Genomic DNA, 27,072 nt, shown 5'->3' with positions numbered 1-27,072 from the left:
GGTGAGTTCAACTCTGACTAGTTTGCCAGTTTTCCAGTCGAAGGTCGGTTATTCACTCCTGACGCTGTGGCCTACTTCACTAAGAAAATGTAGCCGCAACGATATAACCAAGTTAAATTTACATATGTGACAAATTTTGGTGCGTAACTTCTTGAATTATATTGACCCCCCAAAAATCGTAGCTGGCAATTTCCTCTTAATATGCTTATTATGACCTACTAATGTGTGGTATGTTGTGGAAATTGCTCCTAAGAATTGTGTTATATAAATTCGAATACTAGTAATTAAGGAGGGGCCTGATGGGGGTGTCTCATCACGATTCACGAGTTGATTTTTTTGTCAATCACGATTCACAGAAAATTAATATCCATGATCACGGATCACGTAAATGTAAAACGAAAAAAAAATCTGTAGAAAAACGGATCACGATAGCGAAAATGCGCCGATCACGAAGAACGAAAATAACCCATCAGGCCCCTCATTAAGATCAAAGAACTGTAAATAGGCGATGTAACAGATTTTGAGTTAAAAATCGAACAAGTAATACACTGATCTCTTTTTCTTTGATTTAAATATTACTAATTAAATTCTTTCAAAACAGGTTAATAATGTGTATAAAAAGCACACCAGTCGGCAAGAAACGTTTTGTATGGTGGCCGGATAAGGCCATTTCGCGTTTTCGCGTTTTCGCCCTTCATATTCTATATTAAAAATGTCATCACACCTAATTTCAGTTCCATTATGCCACATTTTTAATTTAAGCATCAGAAAATCAGTATACCCATCGTTATTCAAACTGGCTAAAGTTCTTCCAGTATTTAAAAATAAAGGTTCAAAAAATGATGTTTTTAACTACAGACCTATTGCAATTTTACCATTACTATCTAAGATCCTTGAGCGACACGTAAAAACTCATTTAATGAATTTTCTAAACAAATGTAATCTATTGTATGTCATGCAATCAAGCTTTCGTGCAAACCATTCCTGTCAAACTGCTATGACTTCTTTGTTAGATAAATAGTTAAAAGCCGTTGATGAAGGAAATCTAGTAGGGGCAGTATTTTTAGATCTGTGTTAAGCTTTTGATCTTCTAAATCATAAACTGCTCCTTCAAAAATTACAAAAATATGAATGTTCCTATAATTCAATTCATTGGTTTACTTCGTATTTAGCTGATAGACATCAAGTCGTATCAATTTCAAATACTTTTTCAGATGTATCTACATTTAAAGCAGGTGTACCTCAAGGGTCCGTTTTAGGTCCTATATTATTCTTAATATTTATTAATGATTTGCCTTTGTGCATCCTAATCATAATCTTGATCTTTTTGCTGATGATTACACTATTTCTGTAGTTGGAAAAGACAGAAGGTATATAAGTCAGACACTCAATGTTGTATTCGAAAATATTTGTCATTGGGTTGATGAAAACAAAATGTTAGTTAATGTGTAAAAAACTAAGACAATGTGTATAGGTTCAAAACAAAAACTGTCTGTGATGTGTAATGACACATTAAATGTATCAATTAATGTCCAAAAGATTCATGAAAGTCACTGTGAAAAAGTCCTAGGTATTTTTGTTGACAACACTCTTTCTTGGTATGATCAAATTAATCATATAATCAAATGAGTTAATTCTGCATTAGCTTTATTAAAAAGAATCAAGAAATACTTGGATCACAATGCACGAATTCTATTTTACAATGCGTATATTCTTCCACATTTGGATTACTGTTGTTCAGTATGGGGAAACTGTAACAAGTTTTTAGTTGACAGTTTACTAAAATTGCAAAAAAGGGCAGCTAGAATTTTTTTAAACGAACACGATATTCGTAAACCATCTATTGAACTGTTTAAGGAATCTGGAATTATTCCTGTTACTAAGAGAATACATTACCACAAATCATAATTAATGTATAAAGCAAAACACCAACTGGCACCAAAATATTTATCCAATCTTATTGGCCTACAAGTAGTAAACAATCGTACAATACTCGACTTTCATCATCGGATAATTTTATTGTCCCTAAATCAAATACAGAATTATACGAATCAAGTTTTTTATTTTAGTGGTCCAAAAGTGTGGAATTTACTGTCTAGTGAAATTAAAAAATCAAAAAGTATATCTGCATTCAAAAACTCTTGCAAGTCATTTTATTTTTAAAAGTGTTAAATTTATAAGTTAAGCCACAATGTATACCATAGGTGTTTTTGTTGTTATATTACTTTATATACGTCTATTGTTTACATGTGTGTAATAGTAGATTAATAATGTTTAAATTATTCATATTGTTAACATTGTATGTAGAGAGCCTTATTAAGTCACCAAAACGGAGTTTTGGAGACTTTATGTTTTTGTCCCGCTTCTTTTTCTTATTCTTATTTTTCTTTTTCGTCCCCCTTAAAATATCCTACCATTTTCTTGGAAGTAGTAGAGGAAGGAAACTTTATATTTTGGCTGGGTATGGGTCTGCATCATTAGGGGTGCAGAATCATATTTGCATCATACCAGGGTGTCATCTTAGCATAATTAGGGGGGCTCAAAGATGGGTGGGGTCATTTCTTTTTTTTATTTGCTACTGTATGTAGAGTAGATGGAATTATGATTATTTCTATGAATATTAAGAGACACATGTCTGCTTCAACATGGATCTTTTTTTATTCCAGTAGGGGTCTCCTTTGCATAATTTTAGGGGGTGAATTTTCATGGAACATTCCAGAACATCAATGTTAAATTAATTCTAGAGACATTTAATGTTATATGATGGTATATAATTAAAGAGAGAACAAATTGCAGCAGCAGTTTGACTTTAGAATTTTTAAAATGGCCGCCGTTACCATGGAAATAGCAAAAATATGAAAAACTTTAAAATGCTTCAAATTTAATGAAACTTATAACAAATGTTGCTTATCTTATTTAGACTTGACTTTTGAGTTTGGAATTTCCAAAATGGCCGCCGTTACCATGGAAACTGCTAAAATGTGAAACATTTCAAAATGCTTCAAAATTGATGAAACTAAAAGCAAATGTTGCCTAGCATATCTGGACTTTTTGAATTTGGAATTTCAAAAATGGCTGCCGTTACCATGGAAATGGCTAAAATGTAAAAACAATCAAAATTCTTCAAATTAAATGAAACTTTACACACACGTTATCTGGCATCATGGATACCGCAGAACAGTGATTTGGGGGTCCGTTTTGGTGACTTTTGTGTTAGCATCCTAACACAGGATTACTTTTTGAAAATTGATTTAATCCAAATGAGTTACTCTCTTTAGCTGAAGATATTATTATTATTATTATTATTATTATTATTATTATTATTATTATTATTATTATTATTATAGGGCTAAAACGCGAAGTCGAAAACGCGAAGTCGAAAACGCGAAAAAAAGAAATATTTTTTCTTTCCGATTTCGCGTTTTCGCGTTTTCGACTTTGCGATTTCGCGTTTTCCCAATTAAGCGTTTTCACGATTAAGCGTTTTCGCGTTTTAGCGATTTCACGTTTTCGCCTTTTCGTGATATACATTTTATTATAACATAACATTTCAAATATAATTGGAGACAAGACTACAAAGTATAAGTCATTCAAATGATTGTCATATAAATTTCATATGCAAAAGTTTAACAAAATGTGTGCCATATTCTATTTCCTGTTAGTTGACCGTAATTAAGTAGGTATCATATAATTGTTTATTATTAAATATACATGTAATATAATAGATTGACTTATATTGTTAAATACAACCATTTTGCTTTTTTCATCTCTTGAAATTAAACCTTCAATTAAAAAACATACATGTACCTAACTTTAGTGAACAATTGTATGTATGATACACATCTGTTTCACAAATCTTATTATTACTATAATGCCAATTATGTAGCATGCCTTGAGCTTGTGACTTTATAAATACATTTCATGTCGTAATTTGTATCAGGCAATTATAACCTGTCCCCAAAATAATGCTGTGCAAAGATAATATCTAAAACATGTATAAGAACATTTCTTATCATAACAGTGTCACATCCAGTGACACTATATATATGGAATTTTATCACAAGGTGAATAATATGTTTACAATGACTGGATGTTAAAAAATTTCAGGATTCATGTCCTCTGTTCATCTACACATTGCTTTATAAAACTTCAGTATCAGTATGATCATCTATCACATAATCAATGTTTTCTGCTACATTATTATGAGTTAGTTCTGAAAATAAGATTTAAGTCGTATTTATAATAACAATAACGAAGTTAACAATGTTTAGCTATCATGAATAAATATTTATCATATGTTTAGTAGTAAATACAGTAGTTTTGCATATTTGATAAATAGCCTGCTGTTTAATCCATATCGCGCAACTTTGGTGCGCACCCTTTATCGCATACCCTTTATCACACCCCTACTTTTTTTTTTTTTTTTAACATAACGTCAGTTTTTTTCTTTTTTTTTGCTTAAGAAAAATTTTCCTCAAAATAGGTAATTTTTTTGAATGACGTCATTGTTTGATATGTGACGTCACGAACGTCAAGTTTTCATATTGTATGTGACGTCACGAACGTCAAGTTTTCATATTTTTTGGCACACTAAATGCAACTATAAAAAATACAAAACACACAAATAAATACAATAATAAACAAAATATTTTTAAAACAACAGCACGCAAATTGTAAGGCAACCCAGGTGCTTCGGATAAGTAATTGAGCAGTTCTGTTAAGGCCTTTTAAACAAGACAAAAGTAGAACTGAAGGTAACCCAGTGCTATGGATCAGAAAACAGTTCATATTATAAAAATATAATACTCTTCTGTTGAAATATATGATAAAGCGTATAATACATAGGAAATAAAAATGCAGGAACGAACCTTATGCTGTTAATATTGGTTACTATCACGTTAAATGAAGGAAAACGAATTTCCAATAAAAAATCTCAACTAATAGAAATTCCACTACAAATTTTGTCGTTATACTCCAAGAGCTAAAATTAGTGTTAAAGATTTTTATCAGCGCTGAAAAGAGGCAGATCAATGATGCATCTGTGACCTCTATATATCAACTTCATCAATTTCAAAAACGCATTCGACAGTTAACACATAAAGACTCTTTGGACAATCCTTACATTATATTTGCATTGTCACACAAGATCATAATGATTACCCTGATAAAATGCATGTATGCTAACTTTTTATGTGATGTGATACTTAACAACAAGGAAACTGACTGGTTTGAAGTCAAACCCTGAGTACGACTGGGCTGCATCATCCCATCCATATTATTCCTGGTTGCCAGGGTAATGAGAAGGAGAACCAGTGACATAAAATGGGCATCACATTGTCAATGTTTAAAATTGTAGAGACTTTGACTGTGTTGATGATTAAGCACTCTTGTCATCAAAACAAATAATAAGCAGAAAAAGACAACTCGGCTCAAACATTTTGCAAGTAAAATTGGACTAACATTTAATGCAAAAAAGACTCAAGAAATGCCTTTTAACACAACATCATACTTTAGGTGTTATACCACCAAATCATAGTACGTGACTTCCGGTTGCATACGAGAAAGGGTCGAAAATTAATTTTCCTTGAGTTTAACAGTTGTAGGAAATTAATCCTTCATTTCATTGCAGAAAAAAATCTGTGTCATTAAAACAAATCTTAGGTGTTTCTAAGCACCATCATTTTTTTTTTTATTTTGTGTTTTCTATTGATATAAGTTAGAAACTTGAGGTTACATGGTTACTAAATCTTGCACACAGGTAAAATAGAGGTGAACATTTTATTAGTTAACTTCCAGTTAAGGTTATTATCTTATATGCAATGAAATGATATGTGAGTTTTTCTGTTATACTGAACATGGTAAAATTTTACTCATGTCAAACATTTCTTTATATGAAATAAAGATAAACTCGGCAATGATTTAAATAGTTCAATTAAACAAAGCATAACAGGGGAACATCAATGGTGGTATAACACCTAATGAATTAAACCTGAGGGTAGAGACATCAAACAGGTAGATACATTAACTTATCTGGAAACTGTGGTTAGTACAGAACATACAACACAAAAAAGAAATCAAAAGTATTCTAGCCAAGGCAAGATCTTCATTTCAAATACTACGACCCATTTGTAAAACCAAACAATACAACCGGAAAACAAACATAAAGCAATAAAACATTCATATTAAATCTGTCCTTGTGTGTAGAATAACATGGTGAAGTGTAACAAACAAAGATATGATATCGCTCTCAATTTTCCACCACATTTGTCAGAGGGGAATTTGCAAAATCTTCTGGCCAAACCGTATTTCAAATTAAATGAACGTCTCCTTGAAATGTGTATTCTCAACGAAATACGACAGAGGTGAATCAGATGGCTGGAGCATTTTCACGTGATGCCTGTCTCCAACATAATTAGAAAAGCTCTAAGATGAACACCACAGGGAAAGAGACAAAGAAGAAGACCAAAAACCACCTGGCGTCGAACGATTAATGCAAAACTGAACTTAACATGACCTGGGTAAAAGCCGAAACAACGACTCAAGACAGAACTGGATGGTAAAATCTTGTGGCGACCTTATGCTCCACCTGGAACGAAGAGGATAGGTAGAAGCCATTGTTTTATCGTTAATGCTGCATTTCCGAAAATTTTGACAATACAATTATCCATAGGAACTCCAAAAAGGGTTTAAACTTGGACAATGTTACTATGAAGTTTGTACAAAATTACGTCCTAGAACGGGAAGTTCTTATGCATTACTATTTTATTCAAAGGTCAAAACATACGGCTGTGTGGTGTATTTTCAACATTAATATTCCATGAAATTCAACGAGTTTAAATATATACTAAAATTCTGTATGAAATTACTCAACTTTGGGTCTTCCTCGGAATTAAAATTTGCCACTATTCATTGATTTCTATTATGGTAACATTTTCAAGTTATGTCTCTACGAAATCATATACAGAAACCAGTAGTCATAACAACAAAAAATATCTATGAATATAATATATCTCCACAAAAGATGCGTGGTTTGTAAACAGATGTATTTCCAAAGTGCAAGCTTAATATTGCTAATCAATGTTACATTTTTAGTCTTGTGTATTTGACGAGCTTGCTCGTTGACAAAAACAGTACTTACAAGATAAGCACGTTCGGTTTGATTGCCAATTTGATAACTTTCCATCAGAGATAATCATACTTGAAAGTTAGATTAAATAAGTCACCATATAATAGGCCCAGGCATGACATGCCGTACGGTGACCTTTAGTTGTTAATGTCGGTGTCATTTTTGTCTCTTATGAACAGTTGTCTCATTGGCAATCATACCACATCTTCTTTTTTATTTTAGACGCTCAAACGAGAAAACTAATTCATGTACATAGAATTAACGAATACCAAATTTATTAAACAACAAAAAAGAAAACCACAGGGTTACAGGCCCCTTGGTATGGGACAGGAGGTAGAAGGGTTAACCATGTTCCAGCTACGCAACCTTACACCAACCTCAATATCATAACATAATTACAATTTGGTATTTTGAGTCCTCAAATGTTTCATTGAAATAGTATTGACATATCCTTACTTAAATGTTAAGGGCTTAATTTGTTAGAAAAATCAGTTGATACACTCGCACGCGCTCGTATATACTATACGCAAACACACACAAATAAATCATATATCATATATCAAAACCTGTGTTAATCTGTGCTACAATCTATGAGGTAGGAAATATATAAAGTGCATATATTGTTTATGAGTGTTTATAATTGAATGTTTCAGATAACTTATAGATATATAGCTCTTTGAGAAAATCATCTTGTATTGCATTAATTAGTCAATAGAGAGGGGGAAAAAAACGTTCAAAGTATTCATTCCATATAAAATTAAGACTATACCTATAGGACAAAATATTCCAACTGTAAAAAGAATTCCGATTAATGTTCCAAATGCTACCATCATTCCTTTTTGTAGACCTGTTTATAGAAAATTAAGTAGTTATCACAGCATTCGGAATCTAAAGTTGATATTATTCATTAAATCATGACTGTCTAATTTATTTTGTCATTTGTTGAGAATTACACATGGATTCAAGTTCTTTTATAATTCGTTTATTGGCAAGTAAAAAACGAAAATATGTTTTTTATTTTACACAGACAAATGCAAATTAACAGCAACTTGCAAAACATATTGACAAATATTTCTTACATTTTGGGCTAAATAGTAAAACTATAATATAAACACATATTACTATTGAATGGTATACAATTCGAAAGTGTTTTATATTTAGATTAGATTTTTATATTAACATATTCGACAAACCCTGTAATTTTCGAAAATAACCAGTAATCGTATAGTCACGTACATTGTATCAATGCAGAAGCGGAATCGGTTATTTTAATGATTGAGATCAAATAAGTTAATCATGTTTCATAGCTAATTCAAAAGTTATCTGCTAGGAATAGCGGACACAAAGCTTTAAATACTATGGTCAATTACGAAACAATCACCTCACCTGAACATATTATACTTTGGTCTTCCTTACCATCCGACACAATTACCATGGGCACTATACATATTAAAACGGCACTTGCTATCATGATGAAAATCTTAAATACAAGCACTGAAATAATAATCCAAAATGTGATGAAAATGAAAAAAACTAAACGAGAAATTTTATTTAGGAAATAATTAAGGTAAACACAAATAATTGATAACTCAAAAAAAGGCATCCATCTGATTATCCTAAAAGTCATGTTGAAGGGGCACTAGCTACGAGATATAAAAAAAAAACTAATATATGATGTTCAATCAATAACGAAAGTGAAATAATTATTCGCTTTTACCAGCCAGTATGGTTCAATTTTGTCAAATTAAGCTAAGAAACACTGATGATGAATTATTCACTTACATGAATCTGTATTCATATGAACTTCAATTCAACCCCTTAGCTAGAGATGGATAACACGGGTATGTGTAAAGTTATTAAAGGAAAATAATGTCAAAATTGAAAGTGAAACAAAGGTAAATCATTTGTTTGGCTGATTCGATCCACAAAAGATCATTCTTATACAGGTTAAAATGATGAAAATGATATATTTTAATCTATAATATAAAATTAAACAGACATAGAAAAATCCAAAAGCACGAATTTGCTTAATCTATTTATATCTATATTTATGTTTACATCGCTTGTATGGTCATTGGTCGACTTTGCAGGTCAACTCGATAGTTGTTTGTTTGTCTTTGTCATTTTTAGCCATGGCGTTGTCAGTTTGTTTTAGATTTATGAGTTTGACTGTCCCTTTGGTATCTGTTGTCCCTCTTTTGATTAGATTGCGTCTAGACTAAAATACACACGAAACGGAGCTACGTATGATCATGCCCATGCTCTGCTTATTGTTTATTTTAAACTTTGAATAGTCTAAATAATATTTTATCATATATGGAAATCTGAGTGAAATCAGTGAACATGAGTTTGACAGCTAGTACCCCTTTAACAGTAAATAACGGTGTTACAAAGTGTTGCTATCGATTTTGTAAAATTAATTTTCTCGAAGGAAAATCAGTACATTGTAAGTAATATCCCAATGCAACATATATGATGTTGCATTACTAAATATATTACTAAAACAGTATAATAATGAAAATGTGTTATCTGTGCCAAGAATACTTTGCCGAGTTTTGCAGACTTAAGGGTATCGGTCTAGTATTACAAGTTCTGTTTCCGGTGTATGACAAAACATGGAGTGAAATATAAAATAGTCCTTTTTTCAGAATTTGTATCTGAACTAAATTATTTCTGTTAAATTAAAAATGTATGCGGAATCACCACATTAAGGGATATCAAACCAGGAAAGTGTAAGGATATCACGTTTACTAGAAGTGGCATATCCACTTTTTACGAATAAATCACAATTTCACTTTACCACAGCTGTTTTGCATGTAAGCTCTCAATAACAAGAATGCAACTTAACGACAAATGATCGAATACCATTTTCCTAATCCCTTGAAATAATGATGATCAATAATTTGATGATAGATGTCTTTTAGCAAAAGAAAGCACAAAACAAGTTTCCAACATATTGCATATCATCGCTTCATCCTACAATATGGTACTTCTGATTCTTTTATAGTTGTGGCCTTTTATCTATTTCTCGCGTGATACGAAAATCTGTGTTAATTAGAATGGCTAATCCTGCATAATGAGACGGTATTGCGACTTTTCCATTGGAGGTTATTGATGATTTTTAAGGTTTAGACTATGTTAATGTTAATCTATGAGTTTGACTGTCCCTCTGTTATCTTTGGTCCCTCTTTTAATGTCGTCCATGGAAACGGACAACTGTCACACTTTTTCCTTGAAAATATTGTCCTTGTCATATTCTATTTCACTCTGAAGCGTACAAAAGCTTTTAAAATGTCCGATGTTAAAGTTAACACGGAATCGGAACATACGACGTCATGATAGTATGTGCAAAAGACTATACCAATTTGCGGATTTTTCAATTCAATACAATGAAAGTGTTAAACTTTTGTGAAAAAATATGTTTAATAACTTGCTATAATAATATTGATAAAGGGACATAGCTCAAGAATTGTGAAAGTGACGCTATCCATATTTGTACTCTATCAGAGTTTTGTGGTAGCAAGCATATGCATTGCGTATAAGATTCATAAACTTTGTTTAAGACAAACTTAAATTAGAGAACGGAGACAAACATTCAGCATTTTCCATTGTAAAGTTGCATGCTTGGACTGTTAAAGTTACGCCACCATAATTCAAATTGGATCTATGTTTTCATGGTATTAAACATTGTGTTTGAGATTCATTACATTAGGTTGAAACAAACTGAAGTTAGAAAACAGAAAAGAAAAAAAAATAAGGTGGCTCGGGCCTATTCGAAGTGCCGTGTTTTTTTGTTATTTTAATTCTTTATAGAGAGTGAATCAAATTGGTCGAAAAAATAGGGGGTCCCGGACTATTTAACCTCAAAATATTACTTTTAAAGAGGTATGTAAAAGGGACCGTTTTTCAATGAATTGATAGGGTATATAGAGATGTTGACATATTTTTATCTAAATATAAAAAAAAGGTTCTATGACAATTGGTCCAAAACTGTAATATAAAAAGCTGAAATATTGCTTGAAAGAATGAGCAAATAAAAAACATAGGTCACCGATTATGAAAAATAAATATTTGGCCTCAAACCCAAAATTTTGGCGGGAAAATGGTGACATTGGGTGAAATGTCATTCTGAGTCTCTCACAGATACACATAATAACGATAATAATTTGTGAGACAAAAATATTAAAAAAAAAATTATACTGAATTTAGAACACACACTTTTCGTGTGCATGGTAATTCATGTATGCATTTATGCGCAGTCGAATAGTCCCGAGCCACCTTAAAAGCATAATTCTTAAAAGATAAACGTCACACCAACAAATTTCAAACTTGATCCGTGTTTTGTAAAAATGATCATGTTGTGCCGAAGTTAGAGAATGGAAACCAATTTTAGAACTCACGAACTGGCGGATGGACGTACAGAATGACAAGTATAAAGCTTAATTCTCCCTCTGATACGAAGGGGAGAATATCAAAAGCTTTAATAATTGCTGCTTATATATGAATTTCCTTTTAAAGTCTTTTAACTAACTTAGATTTAAGCATATCTAGGAAGCAATGGCAATGTAAATATATCCCTTAAATGTCCTAAATATGGAAAATATGGTAAAGTGACATATTTTCGCCGAAAGTATGTCATAGATCTTATGAAATATGTATATATTTCTGTTAATTATAATATGCAACATTTTATAAACAGCACCTTTGCCACATGAATGTTCTTCCGACTTTCACTTGCAGTTGTGTTGTTTAATCTTCAGTTGTTTTATGAAATGGTTTATGAACTTGTTTTTTTTTTTTGCATTTGGCCATGGTACTTTTGTTTTACTTTTATTTGGCCCTCACCTCATTCTTTGATATCTTCTCCCTCTTTTTCATTGTATAGCAATGCGTTTCTAATGAGGAAAGTGCAACTTACCTACAAAGTTGTATTTTATCCTGAAAGGACAGCACGATTTCTTGTTTCTTCCGTATGAGCTCGCTGAAAAAAGACAACAAAAATTATTGAAAACAGAAATGAAAATCTTTTACTTTGTAAGCTTTAAAAAAAAACCGAAAGCTATACCCTGGTTTAAGCAATAAGGATGAAACAAATATGAACATTTGCAAACGTAAACATAAAGCACATAAACACATGTTCCTTATCATGTTCAATGATAAGACACAACTAAGTATAGTTTTTATAAGTTTCTCTCCTTTTGGCTCAAACAAACCGTTATTTTTTTTTCGAAGGCAGTCGGAATTGTCAACCATTCATCCTGGCATACCTAACGGAAAGTCCCTAATCAAAACAGAAACCTATCTATTGTGTCAACAATTACTTTCATTATTCATATCGCCCTGAAGATGCTTGACATATTTGCTACTGAATTTTTAGCAAGTATCAATCAATCAATTATTCAGTTTTTGACAAGTCTATAAATAAATCCAAATGCGCATAACATATTGACATCATATTTGGTAAATAGAACTACAAGTAACACAGTTTGATAAAACAAGAAAAGATAATTAATAATCATATAACCTTGATTTCAAAAACTGAATGATAATGTCTATACGTACATTACATGCCTATTTTATATATCAACTAATATTGTGTCAAATGAAATTAAATCGTTTCGAAAGGATTAAAGCATTTTACTTTCTTTTTTTGTTTTTTTTTTTTTTTTTTGTTTCCTGAAATTTTTATAAGAAAGATTTCTACATACTTAAAACCCTATCCGATGTAATTACAGCTTTGACATACATTTCATCAATTTTGTGATGAAAATGTTGTATACTTTTATGAGTGTTCATATTTACCTGCGGCATATCAAAACCAACAATACAGGTTTGCTCCTGGTAAAAAACCGTTCGAAACCTAAGAGAGACTATGTAAAGCTAAGTTTAATCTACCATTTTCTACATAAGTAAATGCCTGTACCAAAAATGAAATAGAACAGATGTTCGTTTAAAGTGTTTGAGCTTTTTATTTTACCATTTGGTCCGTGACATTCCGTTTAACATTTTCCTCGGGTTTCAGCATTTTTGAAATTTTACAGTTTTCATATTAGACAGAACCCCATTTTAAACAGGGACGTCCGAAGTGTTTTTCAAGATGTCACATAACGCAGTATTTCAACCAATGTTTCGAATTGATGTATGAACACTGCACTCTCTTTTCACGTTTAAGGAGTTTTCAAACTCCAGTACATTAATTGTATATTACCTAGTAGTATAGCATAGGTGTTTTTTATTTAATATGATTGACGACAACACAATGCCAAGTATTGATTCATTGTTTTGTTTTTTAAATATTTGATACACAATTTGTCGGCCTTCGTTTCCAACCAGTGTTTCGAAATAATGTATGCACACTGCACCCTCTTTTCACGTTAGAAACCTTTGCAACAATTCATTTTTTATTTAGGACAGTGGGGGATCTTTAGTTTACTTTATATGTTCTGTTATAATTTGATAAACTCAGTTTTCAATATTGAGTTTAAATTATAGGAAATAGGATAATGTTTATTACCTATCTGTTCTGACTGGCAACGTATATATTCATAATTTTATATGAATACGTGGCTACAAACCTTTATGTCCTGTAAAACGCATTGACTGTTGCATAACAAATGCGAATGTTACGACAGCGATGAATGGAAAAGTACTCCACGGAAGACAAGCTGTCATAAGGTCTCTGTCTTTTTCTGAAAATATAAAGACAAGAAGATACTGGATACAGGAGTTATCAGATTACCTACAATTAAGTCCAAAATCCAAATTTGAACAAAACAAAGATTAAATCGTTATATGTCTTTTAGTTATAAATATAGGTGAATCAATGCTATAGAGCACCGTATACCTCAAATTCCAGTAGATTAATTGTATCATACCAAGTCATCTGATCTTATAGCATAGTTTTTTTTTAAAATCTGATTGACGACAACATCATGCCAAGTATTGATTCATTGGGGCTTTTAAAATATTTGATCCACAATTTGTCAGACTTCGTTTCGAACGAACAAGAAGGGATCTCCTGATCAGGACTACATGTACCTGTTAATAACATTGTCAAAACTTATTCAATTTGAATGACTGCCATCAATGCAAGCTTTACAATTTTCACGAGTTTAATCAAACTTTTAAACCGTCTAGAAGTAAGCTTATCCTCTTCCGTGTTTAGATTCCTATTTAAGATACAGTTATATTCAAAGTGGATAACGAGAATCGCATAAAATCCCGAACAATCTATTAGACAACATCAACCACCTCCAAATAAAAATATACGTTTACAAAAAGACGGTAAACAACAAATACGTATGGTAAGCTTGAGTGTTTAAACTTATCGGCAAAGCGGTTGGACTTAGAAGGAAAATACAAAACTTGAAAATTCATATAAAAAGTGTATATGTTGGATTAAGACATATTCATTGTAAAATGGTACACTAGGACACAAGGTTTCGTGAACGTACAAAGACCTTGATCTCATCAAGGCTCGAATTATTTCTCATCTTTGATGTCTGTTGAATGCTACTTCTTCTTCACTTCAATAGTCATATAAGTGAGGTAATTTCAGTCATGTCATCAACAAGTTAAAACATAACCAAATTTGTATTCTTTTCAAATGGGTTTTTGGAATGTATAAATACACATCCACGTTCATTTTCTATAAATGATATCATACACTTTTATTATAAGGTTAAATCTTAACTATTGTACTGTCTGTCGATACTTTTTGTTTTGGCTTTGTACCGGTCATAATTTCTTTGACTGTCAATGGAGTTTAACCTTTATATCCACAGGATGTGTTTTAGTTGATTTAAGTCTCTAATTCATGTTTTTTAAAACAATTAATTGTTTTTATGCTTTCAACTAGCGTTCTGTAGCTGTGAGTACTCTCAAATCACACTTGCTTGTTCATTTGAACTGTTGACATACTTTGTAAGTCATTATTTGTTATCTTTATTGCAAAAAACATGAAACCCTAGCGGGTTAAAACATTGTATACACAAGTGACATGAAACATAATACATGATAAATGTTTTAAACAAGTGAAGTTGATATTAATGACATATATATCTATATAATAATTGACCAATGTGGACCTTATTTTCGCAATTCCATAGATTGCTTTATATAGTCTACAACACTAGACAACATATCTTTATTGGGATCTAGAATAGTTTTAAGTTTAGAGTTTGAGTCAAGCTGGTTAAAATTAGGATAATGGGTTTTAATTGCATTTATAAGGGAATGTCTTACATTACTGTTAATTTGGCAATGAAGGAAAAAAGTGTTCCTCATCATCTAAAATTTTACAAACTTTGCACAGTCTGTGTTCTCTTTGAATTTTTTTATAACGTCCTAATTCAATTTCAAATTATGATCACTTACACATAATTTTGTTAAAAGTTTACGACTATTAAAATTGTTTAGATTATGCAAGAAGTCCTCGAATTTAATTTCATTTTTAAGTTTACTATAAAGATAAAGTTTTGAATTGAAAGTTTTTCAAGAGTGATGTTATTATACTTTTCCTTCACAATATGTTTAAAAGTTTTTTTTGAGTGTCTTTTTTATAAGTTTAAAAGGTTTATCAAAATCAACATATTCTTCTTCATCAATATAAAATTCTTTAAAAATATGTTTGGCAAAAGTGTACCAAGTATATATTCCATCTTCAGACATAGACTTATTTACTGCAAAGGCTTCTTTAACAAGAGGGTTTATTTCATGACAGTTTTAATAAAGGAGTCGAGCAGAAATCGTCCTAGCTTAGACTTTGCAGCTATATTACATGAGGTTTTTTTAATTCCAAGAACAGTTTTACAAAATTTATGATGCACTTTTTCAAAGCTGAATATATCTGTCAATGATAAAATATCACAGTTAGTTCCATGCAAACGGTGGCTCTATTTATGGCTCTAAAAATTAAGTAATAATCTTCCATAAACCAGATCTCGCTATTATATAAAATTATGGGTTTAATTAGTGAATCAAATAATTTACATGATAAATCAACAGGGACATGATGAAAATTAGACATATATTTCTTTTATGAAAATAACGCTTTAATCGCTTTCTTGGATAGTTCATGCGTAGATCTCTTAAATTTTCCTTTATTATCAATAATGTTCCCAAGAAAATTATACTCTTTAACTTCAGTTAACTGATTTTGTTTATAAAAAAATTTTGACTCAAAGAATTTCTAGAATGAAAAATCATAGTTTTTATTTTATTTGTATTTACAGTCAGTTGCCATTTGTAGCAATATTTTTCCAGTTTATTCAAAGCAGATTGTAAACCGTTTTGTGATTCTGATAATATTAAAAGATCATCAGCAAAACTAAGACTACTTATTGATGTTTTATCTAAGGACACATGATCACATGTCCCATCAAAAATTGAATGGAGATCATTAATAAAATAATTAAACAATGTGGGGCTCAAACTGTCCCCTTGTATGACCACTTAATTTATTTTTAAAAAATCAGATTTTTTATTATCTATTTTAACTGAAGATTCACAACACTTATACATATCTTTAATTACTTCAAATATTTTCTTTCCAAAATCATCCTTCTTTAATTTGTATAAGAGACCAGCATGCCAAACGGTGTCAAAAGCAAGACGCAAATCAACAAAGCAAGAGTAAATTTTACTCTTCTTTTTTGTCAAATATTTAATAATTAAAAAGTTTTTAGAATAAAAATACTATCTGCTGTCCTATGATTATTTCTAAATCAAAATTGATGAACTGAAAACTTTTCTTTAGAGTAAGTTACAATACTAGAAATAATAACAGCACTAAAAAGTTTGGCAATACAATTTTGATGGGAAATTCCCCTATAGTTATTAATATCTAGCCTGTCTCCAGCTTTATGAATAAGTATGGTAAAAGATTTTCTCCAGTTTGATGGAAATTAACCAGAATCAAGAATTAAATTAAAAAGCTTAGTAATAGCTTTACAAGTAACAACACCACTATATTTAATAATTTCATTACAAATTTGGTCTGGACCATGCAGAGCTTTTCCAAGTTTTTAATTTTTGTATACATTTATTTACTTCATTGATAGTAAAGGGTTTATCAGTTATCTCATTGAATAAAAGTGCATCAGTTTCATTTAATATATCGGTTTTAATTTTAGTTTTAAATTCTTTATCATAGTTTACAGTCTCTCCTTGATGCTTAAAATGATCAATAATTTCTGGAAACCAGCTTGAAGCTCAATTTTATTATTAGTGTTCTCATATTTTAATGATTTTAATAATTTCCAATATTGTTTAGGGTCTGTATCTCTAAGGGCTGAAAGCTGACTAAATATTTCCTTTCTAAATTGATTTTTCTTTCTTTTTATTAATTTTTTACATAGTTTACAGTGACCTAGAAAATTATTTCTTAAATTGAGGTTATAAGGATTTATTCGTAATAATTTGCCTAGATTTGATACAGTTTTCTTTACATCAGCTAGTTCTCTATCTTCCCATGGCTTTTTCTTTTTAATTTCTTTTTACGAAAGGATTTAATAATTTTACATGAGCGCATGGTTAATGTTTTAAATATATTATTTAGTTGTTGTTCTGCCCTCTCAACCCCAGAACAATTTATTTCAAATGGTGTATTTTCATAACCAAGTATTTCATCTGTAGTGCTGCTTTCTTCTAAAACAGTATTTATTTTTTCCTTAGAAATAGTCTCCCATTTAAATGTCATATCTATCTCACTATATTTTCTGTCTATATTCATATTTTGCATGGATATACAACCTTTTAAAAAGACTACAATTTGAGCATGATCAGATAAATATGAAGGTCCTAATATTTGCAAAAAAACTAACAGAGTTAATAAGGTCCACACTGGTGTGTTATGTGTTATCATATCTCGACTCACTATTTTCTAAACGTACTACCTTAAATAAGTATCACGATAAATTTTCAATTATATTATCTTAAGTAGTATGAACACCAAATTTATTTATTTTGTAAAAAAAAATATTTCCGTGCTCCATGTGCTCCTTACAACAAAATTTACCTGTGTATGTCATTTTATTAAGGTTATAGTTGTCTTATGGATGTTGTTTTACATCTCCCCTCTCCCTTTTTTTCAATATTTTATTTATATTGTGTCATCGATCATTTTTCAGTGTATATGTACTTGATTTTGTTTATATGTGGTTTTTTTTATTACGTTAAGCCATTTCAATTGATATTTTGTAGTGTGTCTTTCTATATCTTTATCTTACACGACTACTTTTATAGGTTCGGATGTAGGTTGGAGCCTGTTAAAACATTCAAACCAGCTGCATTTGTTTGCACCTGTTCTAAGTCAGGAACTTGTTGGTCAGTGGTTGTTGTTTGTTGATGTGGCTCATAAGTCATTTGTCAGTGTTTCTCGTTCTTTGTTTTCAGTGTATATATTACACCGTTTGTTTCCCTACATTAATGTGTTTTTCACTAGTCCTTTTTTACCCTTGATAGCTTCTTTTTCAGTTTGAACCAAGGCTCTGTGTTGAAGGCCGTACTTTTACAAATGATGTTTTACCTTTTACTAATTGTGATTTGGATGAAGAATTGTCTCATTGGCACTCATACGACGTATTCTTACATCTGTATATCCATCCGTTGTTCTCCAAATTACATAGATAAGATAGATTTAAGGAAGTTCGCTACTCAGTTTTAAAAAAAAGCTTTGTATAGCACTAGTATATATTGAATTGAAGATTAAAAAAAGCAAAAAAAATAGAATGTGCTTATTTTCGAGATATTAGCCATTGGAATTGTGGCGGGAAAATGTTCTCTCTTGATTTTTCATGGCTTTATCATTGACCAGTTAAAGTTCTAAAACACTATCAAAAATAATTAAGATTTTATAAGACTTTTACAAATGACATATAATTAAACATGTAAAAGATTTATAAAAAGAAAAATGGGGGTCCATGGGCAAATATTTTTAAGGCATTCAAATGGATAAAACCAGAGTTTCGAAAATCTGACAAAAATTCCAAAACATGACAAGCAAACATCCTTAAGATTTAAGATAATTTCATTAACCAATCATGGTGCAACAAATTTGAGCTATACAATCAAATGAATTACACAACAAATCACAGAAATGATTAGAATTATTAGAATTATTAAAGCAAAAACATGAATTCACATTCACACTAAGTAACCTGATTATAAACCAAGTTATTGACAATACATAAAGTTATTTTGGGTGCCACTGTGAACTGGAAAAATTACATAATTTTAATAGTTCTAGGTCTATGGGAGACAACTCCTGGTCGATTTTATTACATATACATATATATTTTCTTCTTCTATTTTTTTCAAATAACAATGATATTATCTATGATGTTCTTTATTTCTTCAAAAAGGGAGTGAAATAAATTAGATAAGTTTGAAGTAACAAACAAATCTTCAGATGAAAGCATCCTAACAAATTTCATTTCATCAGATAATCTTGAAAATTTTTGAATTTAGAATTTAAATTAGACAGATGTTAGGATCTAGCCTCTTTTAGAACAGGACATTTAAAAAAAATGTAGTTCGTCTTCAACTGCGTTCTTACATAATTTACACTTTCTGTCTTCAGCTTTAATTCCAATATACCTCCCTCTTTCGATTTCAAGATCATGATAGCTAGTTCTAAATCTTGTAATTATTTGCCGGTCTTTTTTTGAATTTGTTGTTAAATATGGTTCAAACATAAAAATACTTTAAAATTTTTTGTAAGTTCTTAATTTATTTCCAGACTGTATATTGGTACACTTCACATAATTGCTTTCTAAATTAGCTAACCAACTTTCTTTAAATTTTATTTTTAGAGAATTTTTTACTTTTTTTAGTATATATAACAATTAGTATAGCGTTCAAATAGTCATAAGCACGTTGCATACATCATCACGATCGTATACCGTATTAAGATTTCATATTAAAATAAATAATTATGAATTATTATTTCAAAAGGTCAAGAATAATTCTACCAGACACTAAATAAAGTAAGAATAAAGAGACGTATAAAAAGGACATTAACCATGTTAACCACGATATGCCAAACAAAACCAATCCGACCATTTTAAAGAAAAACATCAGGCTTCAATAAGCAATGTTAAGGAAAACTAACTTAGTACCACAGGCCATAAAAACCAACAGTGGTGATCATAGTTGATTGCTTGCACCGCATCCTCCTATAACAGCTCTAAATAAAAAAACTATTAAATGAAGAAGGTCTACTTCTTATCTTGGTAGTCTCCTCGATATTGACACAGATGGACTGCAAAATAGAATCGATGATAAACGTTACGGTTTGACCTTTCCAGTTCTTACCAGGTATATGACCGTTGACTCATCGTAAAGTGTTCTATGTCTAAGTTAACAGTAAGTAAAACGATCTCGCGTGTTCACACTATTCTGACTTCATTCTCCTTTGGTACTAATAATCTGATAAATTTAAAGACATAAGAACATACTTTTGTATTGAAAATCGAACTTAATCAGAAAACACGATCATGAAATGCTTTAATTGAAGCAAATATCAAAAATAATGAGGTATAGTGCAAAGGTACGGAAGCGTATTACGGACATAGAAAAAATAAAATTAGCAGTGAACTTTTTTTTCAAAGTCGAAATTTTGACATTTCAAATTTCGAAATTTTGACTATAACTTGAATTTTGATTTTTCAAATCCCGAAATTTTGACTTAAACTTGAAATTTTTACTTTCTAAAATCTTGAAATTTTGACTTTTTTAAAACTCAAAATTTCGACTTTATAAAAAGTCGAAATTTCCACTTTAAACTCAAAATTTCGATTTTTTTAAAACTCGAAATTTCGCTTATTTTAAACTCGAAATTTCGACTTATATTTAACTCGGAATTTCAACTTATTTTAAACTCAAAATTTCGACTTTTTTTTAAACTCAGCATCAAAATTTTTACATTTTTAACTCGAAAGATCGACTTTGTGAACTCAAAATTTCATCTTTTAAAATCTCTAAATTTTTATTTTAAAGTTAACATTTTGATTTTTGAAATCTCGAAATTTGACTTTTTCTAAGTACTTTTAAAACTTTGATGTTAGTATTCAAACACAATTATTACAATTTTAGAAGGAGTAGACATGGACGCAAATTATTAAAGCGTCATCCACACATTTTGGCAATTAATATTCAGAATTTGGTTTTGTTCTTAAATTAAGATATGGATTAGCATTTAATATTGAAAAGTTTCATTCGGTTCGGTAAGAACATGTTTGTTGACAGAAAAAAATGTTTTCCCATATTCCATGTTTTAGTTTCCATGACACTGTCAAATGATCGTCAGATCTGAGGACATTGAGAATCACAGTTTCCCTCGGTTTTAGTTTGTTACCCCGATTTTGTTTTTTGTCCATGGATTTATGATTTTGAACAGCGGTATACTACTGTTGCCTTTATTTAAAGGCCGGTTTGGTTTCCAAATAGCAAGTCACTGTTTTTGCCTTGTTTAAACAATGATAAATCAAGTAGCCAAAAATGCCATGCATCTTCAGGACGACCAATGAGCTGCTCAGTTTTCTAGTTTTGGAATTTTGAAATGTTGGTTCTTTTTTCTGGGACATTGATTAAACTCTACAAGTTGGCATTCTTATGACACAACTATTAACCCTTGTCTTTATATATTAGACTGTTGAATAAAAGTATGTCGTATTATAGGTGTGTCGGAATAACGGGGTTGTCTAAATACACATATTCAGATAGTCCAGACTTGAAATATGTATTTGAACGTGAAACATATTTTATTCATTCTTCGGCAAAAACAAGATTTTCTATCTAAAATAATCTCTTTAAAATGGTTTAGTTTATTAAAATATACTTTTCAAGTTTAATATGATGTATATGGCTCTCCACTTGCTGATATAAGTGACTGCAGAATGTAATAAACGCAAACGTATAAATACTGAGGAAAAGTCGAAATTCTGAGTTTTGAAAAAGTCGAAATTTTGAGTTTAAAAAGAAGTCGAAATTTCGAGTTTAAAAAAAGTCGAAATTTTTAGTTTAAATTCGAAATTTCAAGATTAAAAAGGTAAAATTTCGAGTTAAAGTCGAAATTTTAAGGTTTGAAATGTCAAAATTTCGACTTTGAAAAAAAAGTTCACTGCCAATTTTATTTTAATGTGTCCCTAATACGCTTCCGTACAAAGGCCATGAAGCAATGCGAAGTAAGCTTCACTGTAATCGTAGTATTTGACGATAATTTAGGTAGCGTTCAACTATATTCAAAATTCACATCAAACCTACAAACAACGAATAACAAAGTATCTGTTCTGCTGTTTTGCAACATTAAAGATAGGTTAAGAGTATACCTGTTGCTGCAATAATCTGAACATCAGCCATTGCAGATCCCAAATTTTTCCCATGCCGACATGTCCATTTTCCATTTACATATTTATCAATATAGCCTTTAAGCGTAAATAGTGTGCTTTTGGTTGTAACATTCTGGGTTATTGACACATTTTTGGAAGCTGTTATGCATTGCGGAATCGGATGTGGCGGTAGACAGAATCCTTGATTGTTGCCAGACGGATCAACGAATTCCACTTTGAACTTTAGACTAAGTATCGTACAATTTAAGAGTAATGACTTGTTTTCTAAGCTCCAAGTTAGGCACATATAATGACTTTGCATGTTTGTGGCTGTTAAAACAAAAAATTGTTAAAGAAAAACTGATTACATTATATAAATGAACTCCACAAGTTATTTGAACAAACGAATTTTTCCTATGGAAACACACAGTGCACCTCTCCTTGTCAATCTCTTTATGTTTGCATATATAAATAATCAGAGCGATTTAAAACTAGAGGATCAGAGAAGCCATATCATTCAATTTCACATTCAGTTATGTTGATGATACATTTTGTAGATGTAAGAAGATGTGCAGTAGAGACAACTATCCATCCAAGTCACAATTTGTAACAGTAAACTAATAACGGTATAAGTACGGCCTTCAACACGGAGCCATGGCTCAAATCGAACAAGCTATAAAGGGCCCCAAAAATTACCAGACGAGTGTAAAACCATTCCTACAGAAAAACAAACGGTATAATCGATATGTAAAACGAGAAACACTTACAAATGTTGAAGAATTTTCTTATCCCAGGAATAGATTACTTTAGCCGTGTGGGTCCTCAATGCTCTTCAACTTTGTACTTGTTTGGCTTTATAACTATTTTGATCTGAGCGTCACTGATGAGTATTATGTAGACGAAACGCGCGTCTGGCGTATTAAATTATAATTCTAGTTCCCTTGATAACTATTGAACTACATCAACAAACGACTACCACATAACATCGGTGCTACACTAATGTTTTTTCAATCGAATCTTTTCTTATTAAGTTCCATAAATGTATGATCCGGAACATCAAAATTAAAAACAGCCGTGTCGGGTTCTACCGCCCTATCTTCAGACTTATGTAGCAACACACAGTTATGGAAAAAATATTAAAATTTGCCCTCATAAATTTTACCATCCCCTTTTCATTGATTTCTTGCAATATTAAAAATACTGTTTGTGTCATATAAATATGTGCATATGTATGTAATCAAAATCTTCCATAGATTTTATACCCAGTATATAAAATGGTAAAATATAATTTATTTTGGGTTTATCAATGGCAAAAATATGCATTTATTTGCTATATAATGTTGCAAAAAATATTTCTCCAAAATTTGGCTAAAAGTAGAATTTCAATCGCTTGTAGTAATACCTTTTCTGAAACTGTTTACATATATCTTTCAGTAAATCAAATGAAAATCATATGTCGTTCATCTCATTTTGTTTTAGGTAAAATTGCATCAAAAACTTCGTGTAGAAAAAAAGTGCTTGTAAAACATTGCATTAATTTCTTCACTGATGACCGGTCTAACTATGAAAATATGGAGAGTCAAAGAGAAAATAGGCCTTAAACATGTTAAAAAATAATCTTGATTTTCTTATAAACCATCTTTATAAAGGCTAAATTAGTACTCAGCTGTCTAAAAATGAATTTTATTACACATTAACTTTCATATTTCAAAAATCCACCGGGGCCATTGTGCGAATCCAAACTCCTTACTGTGTATTGCTACCTTATACCTCGAAATTGATATTAGCGATCATTACCAGAATCAATGACAAACCAAACGAATTCAATTATGTACCAACATCACCTGCATATGGAGTATACATTTCTAAACTTATTTAGTATTCAAGAGCTTCATGCTGCTACTAGACTTAATAAAATGTCGTCAGTGTCTGAGCTGAAAGTTGATAAACCACGGTTATGTCTCGTCGTTCATTGGAAGATACCAAGACTTTGTTAATAAATATTCGGTATCAACTATAGAGTATCTTTAGGGCAAATTGTTTTTCTTTGTTGATATAACTGTTTTATAGTTAATTTAAGATTATTACAAAATGTTCAATGTTGTAATCACAATTGTGACATATTTAATCATTTTGTTGGTTAAGATCAAATAAAAAAGACATAAACCGCTATAGGTCAGTGTACGGCCTTCAACCATGAGTAAAACCAATGCCGCATACTATAAAAGGTCCCAAAATCACAAATATAAAACAACTCAAACGAAAAACTAGGACATTATAAATGTACAAAAAAGGACGAAAAAACAAATATGTTACCCAACAACAAACGACAACCACTGAATAACTAGCTCCCGACTTGGGCCGGCACATACATTCAGAATGAGGCCGGATTTAACATGTAAGTGGGATTCCACCCTACCCTGACCTAGGACAGTGGTGGAACACTACAACATATGAACTAACTATAAACATCAGTTGAAAGTCTTAAGATTCTTGAAAATTGTGTTCATCTCGTTATACAGGGTATCATCGGTTCATTAAATCACCCTACGGCACTGACATGAATTTTTCACATACGTTTCGTAAATAATTATCTGTTGATATTAAGATTTGGTTATTGTTTTTATGTCTTGTACTAGTTATATTGATCATCAAGGTACCAAAAAAATTGAACTTCCATGGGTTTATAATGTTTGGTTTTGATGTAACATCCGGAAAAAGCAATTTGTTCTACATTTAACATCATTTATACTGCTCTTCAACTTTGTACTTGTTTGGCTTTATCACTATTTTGATATGAGCGTCACCGATGAGTCTTATGTAGACGAAACGCGCGTCTGGCGTATTAAATAATAAACCTGGTACCTTTGATAACTATTATTTTATATGTTCTACCAGTGTATTCGGCAGACGGTCGATTGATATTGCTCCGAGTTTTTCAGCAGCTCGGGGTTTGTGTCTCGGAATCAACATAATTTGTAATATACTTTTCTGAAATTCGTGTCAAAACAGGTTTCCAACTTCATTAGGCAAAATTGGTTCTACTTGAAAACAAGGGAAACATTTGTTATGTACATTTTACGGTAAATCCAATATTTGTATTTTTTATTTTACTTCTTAATTCATACTCAGCGCTATAATATATCTTCAGAATCTTACCTGAAAGAAAGGTAGAAATGATCAGACCCAGGGTAATACTCATTCTTTTCATGTCGGTATTCTTTCACGTATTCAGACAATCTTCCACATAATTGTGGAATTGTGTGGAATTGATATATATTTCTGTGACCTAAAAAACAAATCAAATAATCTTAAGGTATCGGTATAGCTTGTGTCTAAAGTTTTTATTCAGATATTGTCAATAAGGATTTCATGTATGCGTTCAAAGTCACTGCCGCAAACATTTCAAACGCTCATTTCCGCTAATGATCAAACAATGATTTGCAGTAAATAAAGGTAACAGTAGTATACTACTGTTCAAAGAGTGAATTGCTTTTTTGTATTCAAATTTAGATTGTTACAGGGTATAAAGCTATTTTTTTTCTTCTTAAGTATCCATAAGCCTCCTTTCAAAAGTACATATGAGGTGTAAGCATCATTGCACTCATTTTAATGTGTGTTTTTGACATATTTATCTTTTATGTCTATTTTGGTTGTTCACACTTCGTTGTCAATATAATGGAATTTATGCAACTGTGCAAGGTTGAGCTAGCTATAAAACTAGGTTTATTCCACCAGTGAAAAAATCCAATATTTCGGACCTTTGTTGAGTTAACGATGCCAAGGTCTCCAAATATAATATGACCATCGGTGCTATATTTTAATGGGACATATATAAGTCTAACTCATACAATGTATGTGACGGTGTTGTGGCAAACATTATTAGACATAACACAATCAGTTTTTGTAAGATTTCTGAGAAATATAAAATATAGTTTTCATATTTTAAACAATAGATGTTAAGACTAAAATATCTCATTCCTTTAATTTGCCATAGTATCTTAAATATCTATAAACTGAGTTTTGGTACCTACTTTTAAATGAGCAAATACATTTTTTAATGTATTCTGAAATATTGTGGATAAAGAAAGTTAGCTATATCTAAAAATAAATGTATATCAACAAATTGATTCGGACTTATATTGACTAGCCGATTGAGGTAACATAATAACATATTAAATGTATTAATTTAGCCTTTCATTGAGTAACTGTTTCTTAATCGAAGCTGTTTAAAATGTTTCTCTTAACGGAAAAAATAATATTTTTAATTCAATACTTACAAAAATAATCAACAAGTTCTAGCATAAAAAGGTCGCTTTTGGCACTAAATCAGTATATTTCTATTGGTGATGCGTATCATGAATCACGGTAATTTAATATCTTTTTGTTTGTCACTCTGAATGACGGAAAAGGTTTTGTCAGGAACACACACATCAAGACAAAAAAGTATGTTTTTAACGTTTCTTTTCTTAAGATTTATAGTGTTCTTTTTTCATTAGCTCATCAGACCTAGGTGATTAGGGCATCTGACCTAACTTGGTGTCCGTCGTCCGTCGTATGTTGTCCGTTAATTTTCTAACATTTTGAATTTCTTCTAGAGAGCAACTAAATAGAATG

At 30.9% G+C, this 27,072-nt stretch overlaps 1 protein-coding gene across 1 annotated transcript; it reads right to left on the bottom strand.

The window, feature by feature from the left end:
• Window positions 1–1,650: 1,650 nt before the first annotated feature.
• Window positions 1,651–25,744, bottom strand: LOC143046737 (uncharacterized). Its single transcript, XM_076219834.1, has 7 exons — window positions 25,615–25,744; window positions 22,456–22,785; window positions 13,702–13,815; window positions 12,045–12,107; window positions 8,513–8,620; window positions 7,896–7,973; window positions 1,651–4,213 (listed from the first exon to the last, which is right to left on the bottom strand). The coding sequence occupies exons 1-7, from the start codon at window positions 25,664–25,666 to the stop codon at window positions 4,140–4,142; spliced, it is 819 nt and encodes a 272-aa protein (XP_076075949.1). The 5' UTR covers window positions 25,667–25,744; the 3' UTR covers window positions 1,651–4,139.
• Window positions 25,745–27,072: the final 1,328 nt, after the last annotated feature.

This window comes from Mytilus galloprovincialis, chromosome 9, assembly GCF_965363235.1.
Source record: "Mytilus galloprovincialis chromosome 9, xbMytGall1.hap1.1, whole genome shotgun sequence".
In the NCBI taxonomy this organism is placed as follows: Eukaryota; Metazoa; Mollusca; class Bivalvia; order Mytilida; family Mytilidae; genus Mytilus; species Mytilus galloprovincialis.
Note: the sequence above shows the minus strand (reverse complement) of the source record. Positions and strands in the feature narration are given on the sequence as shown.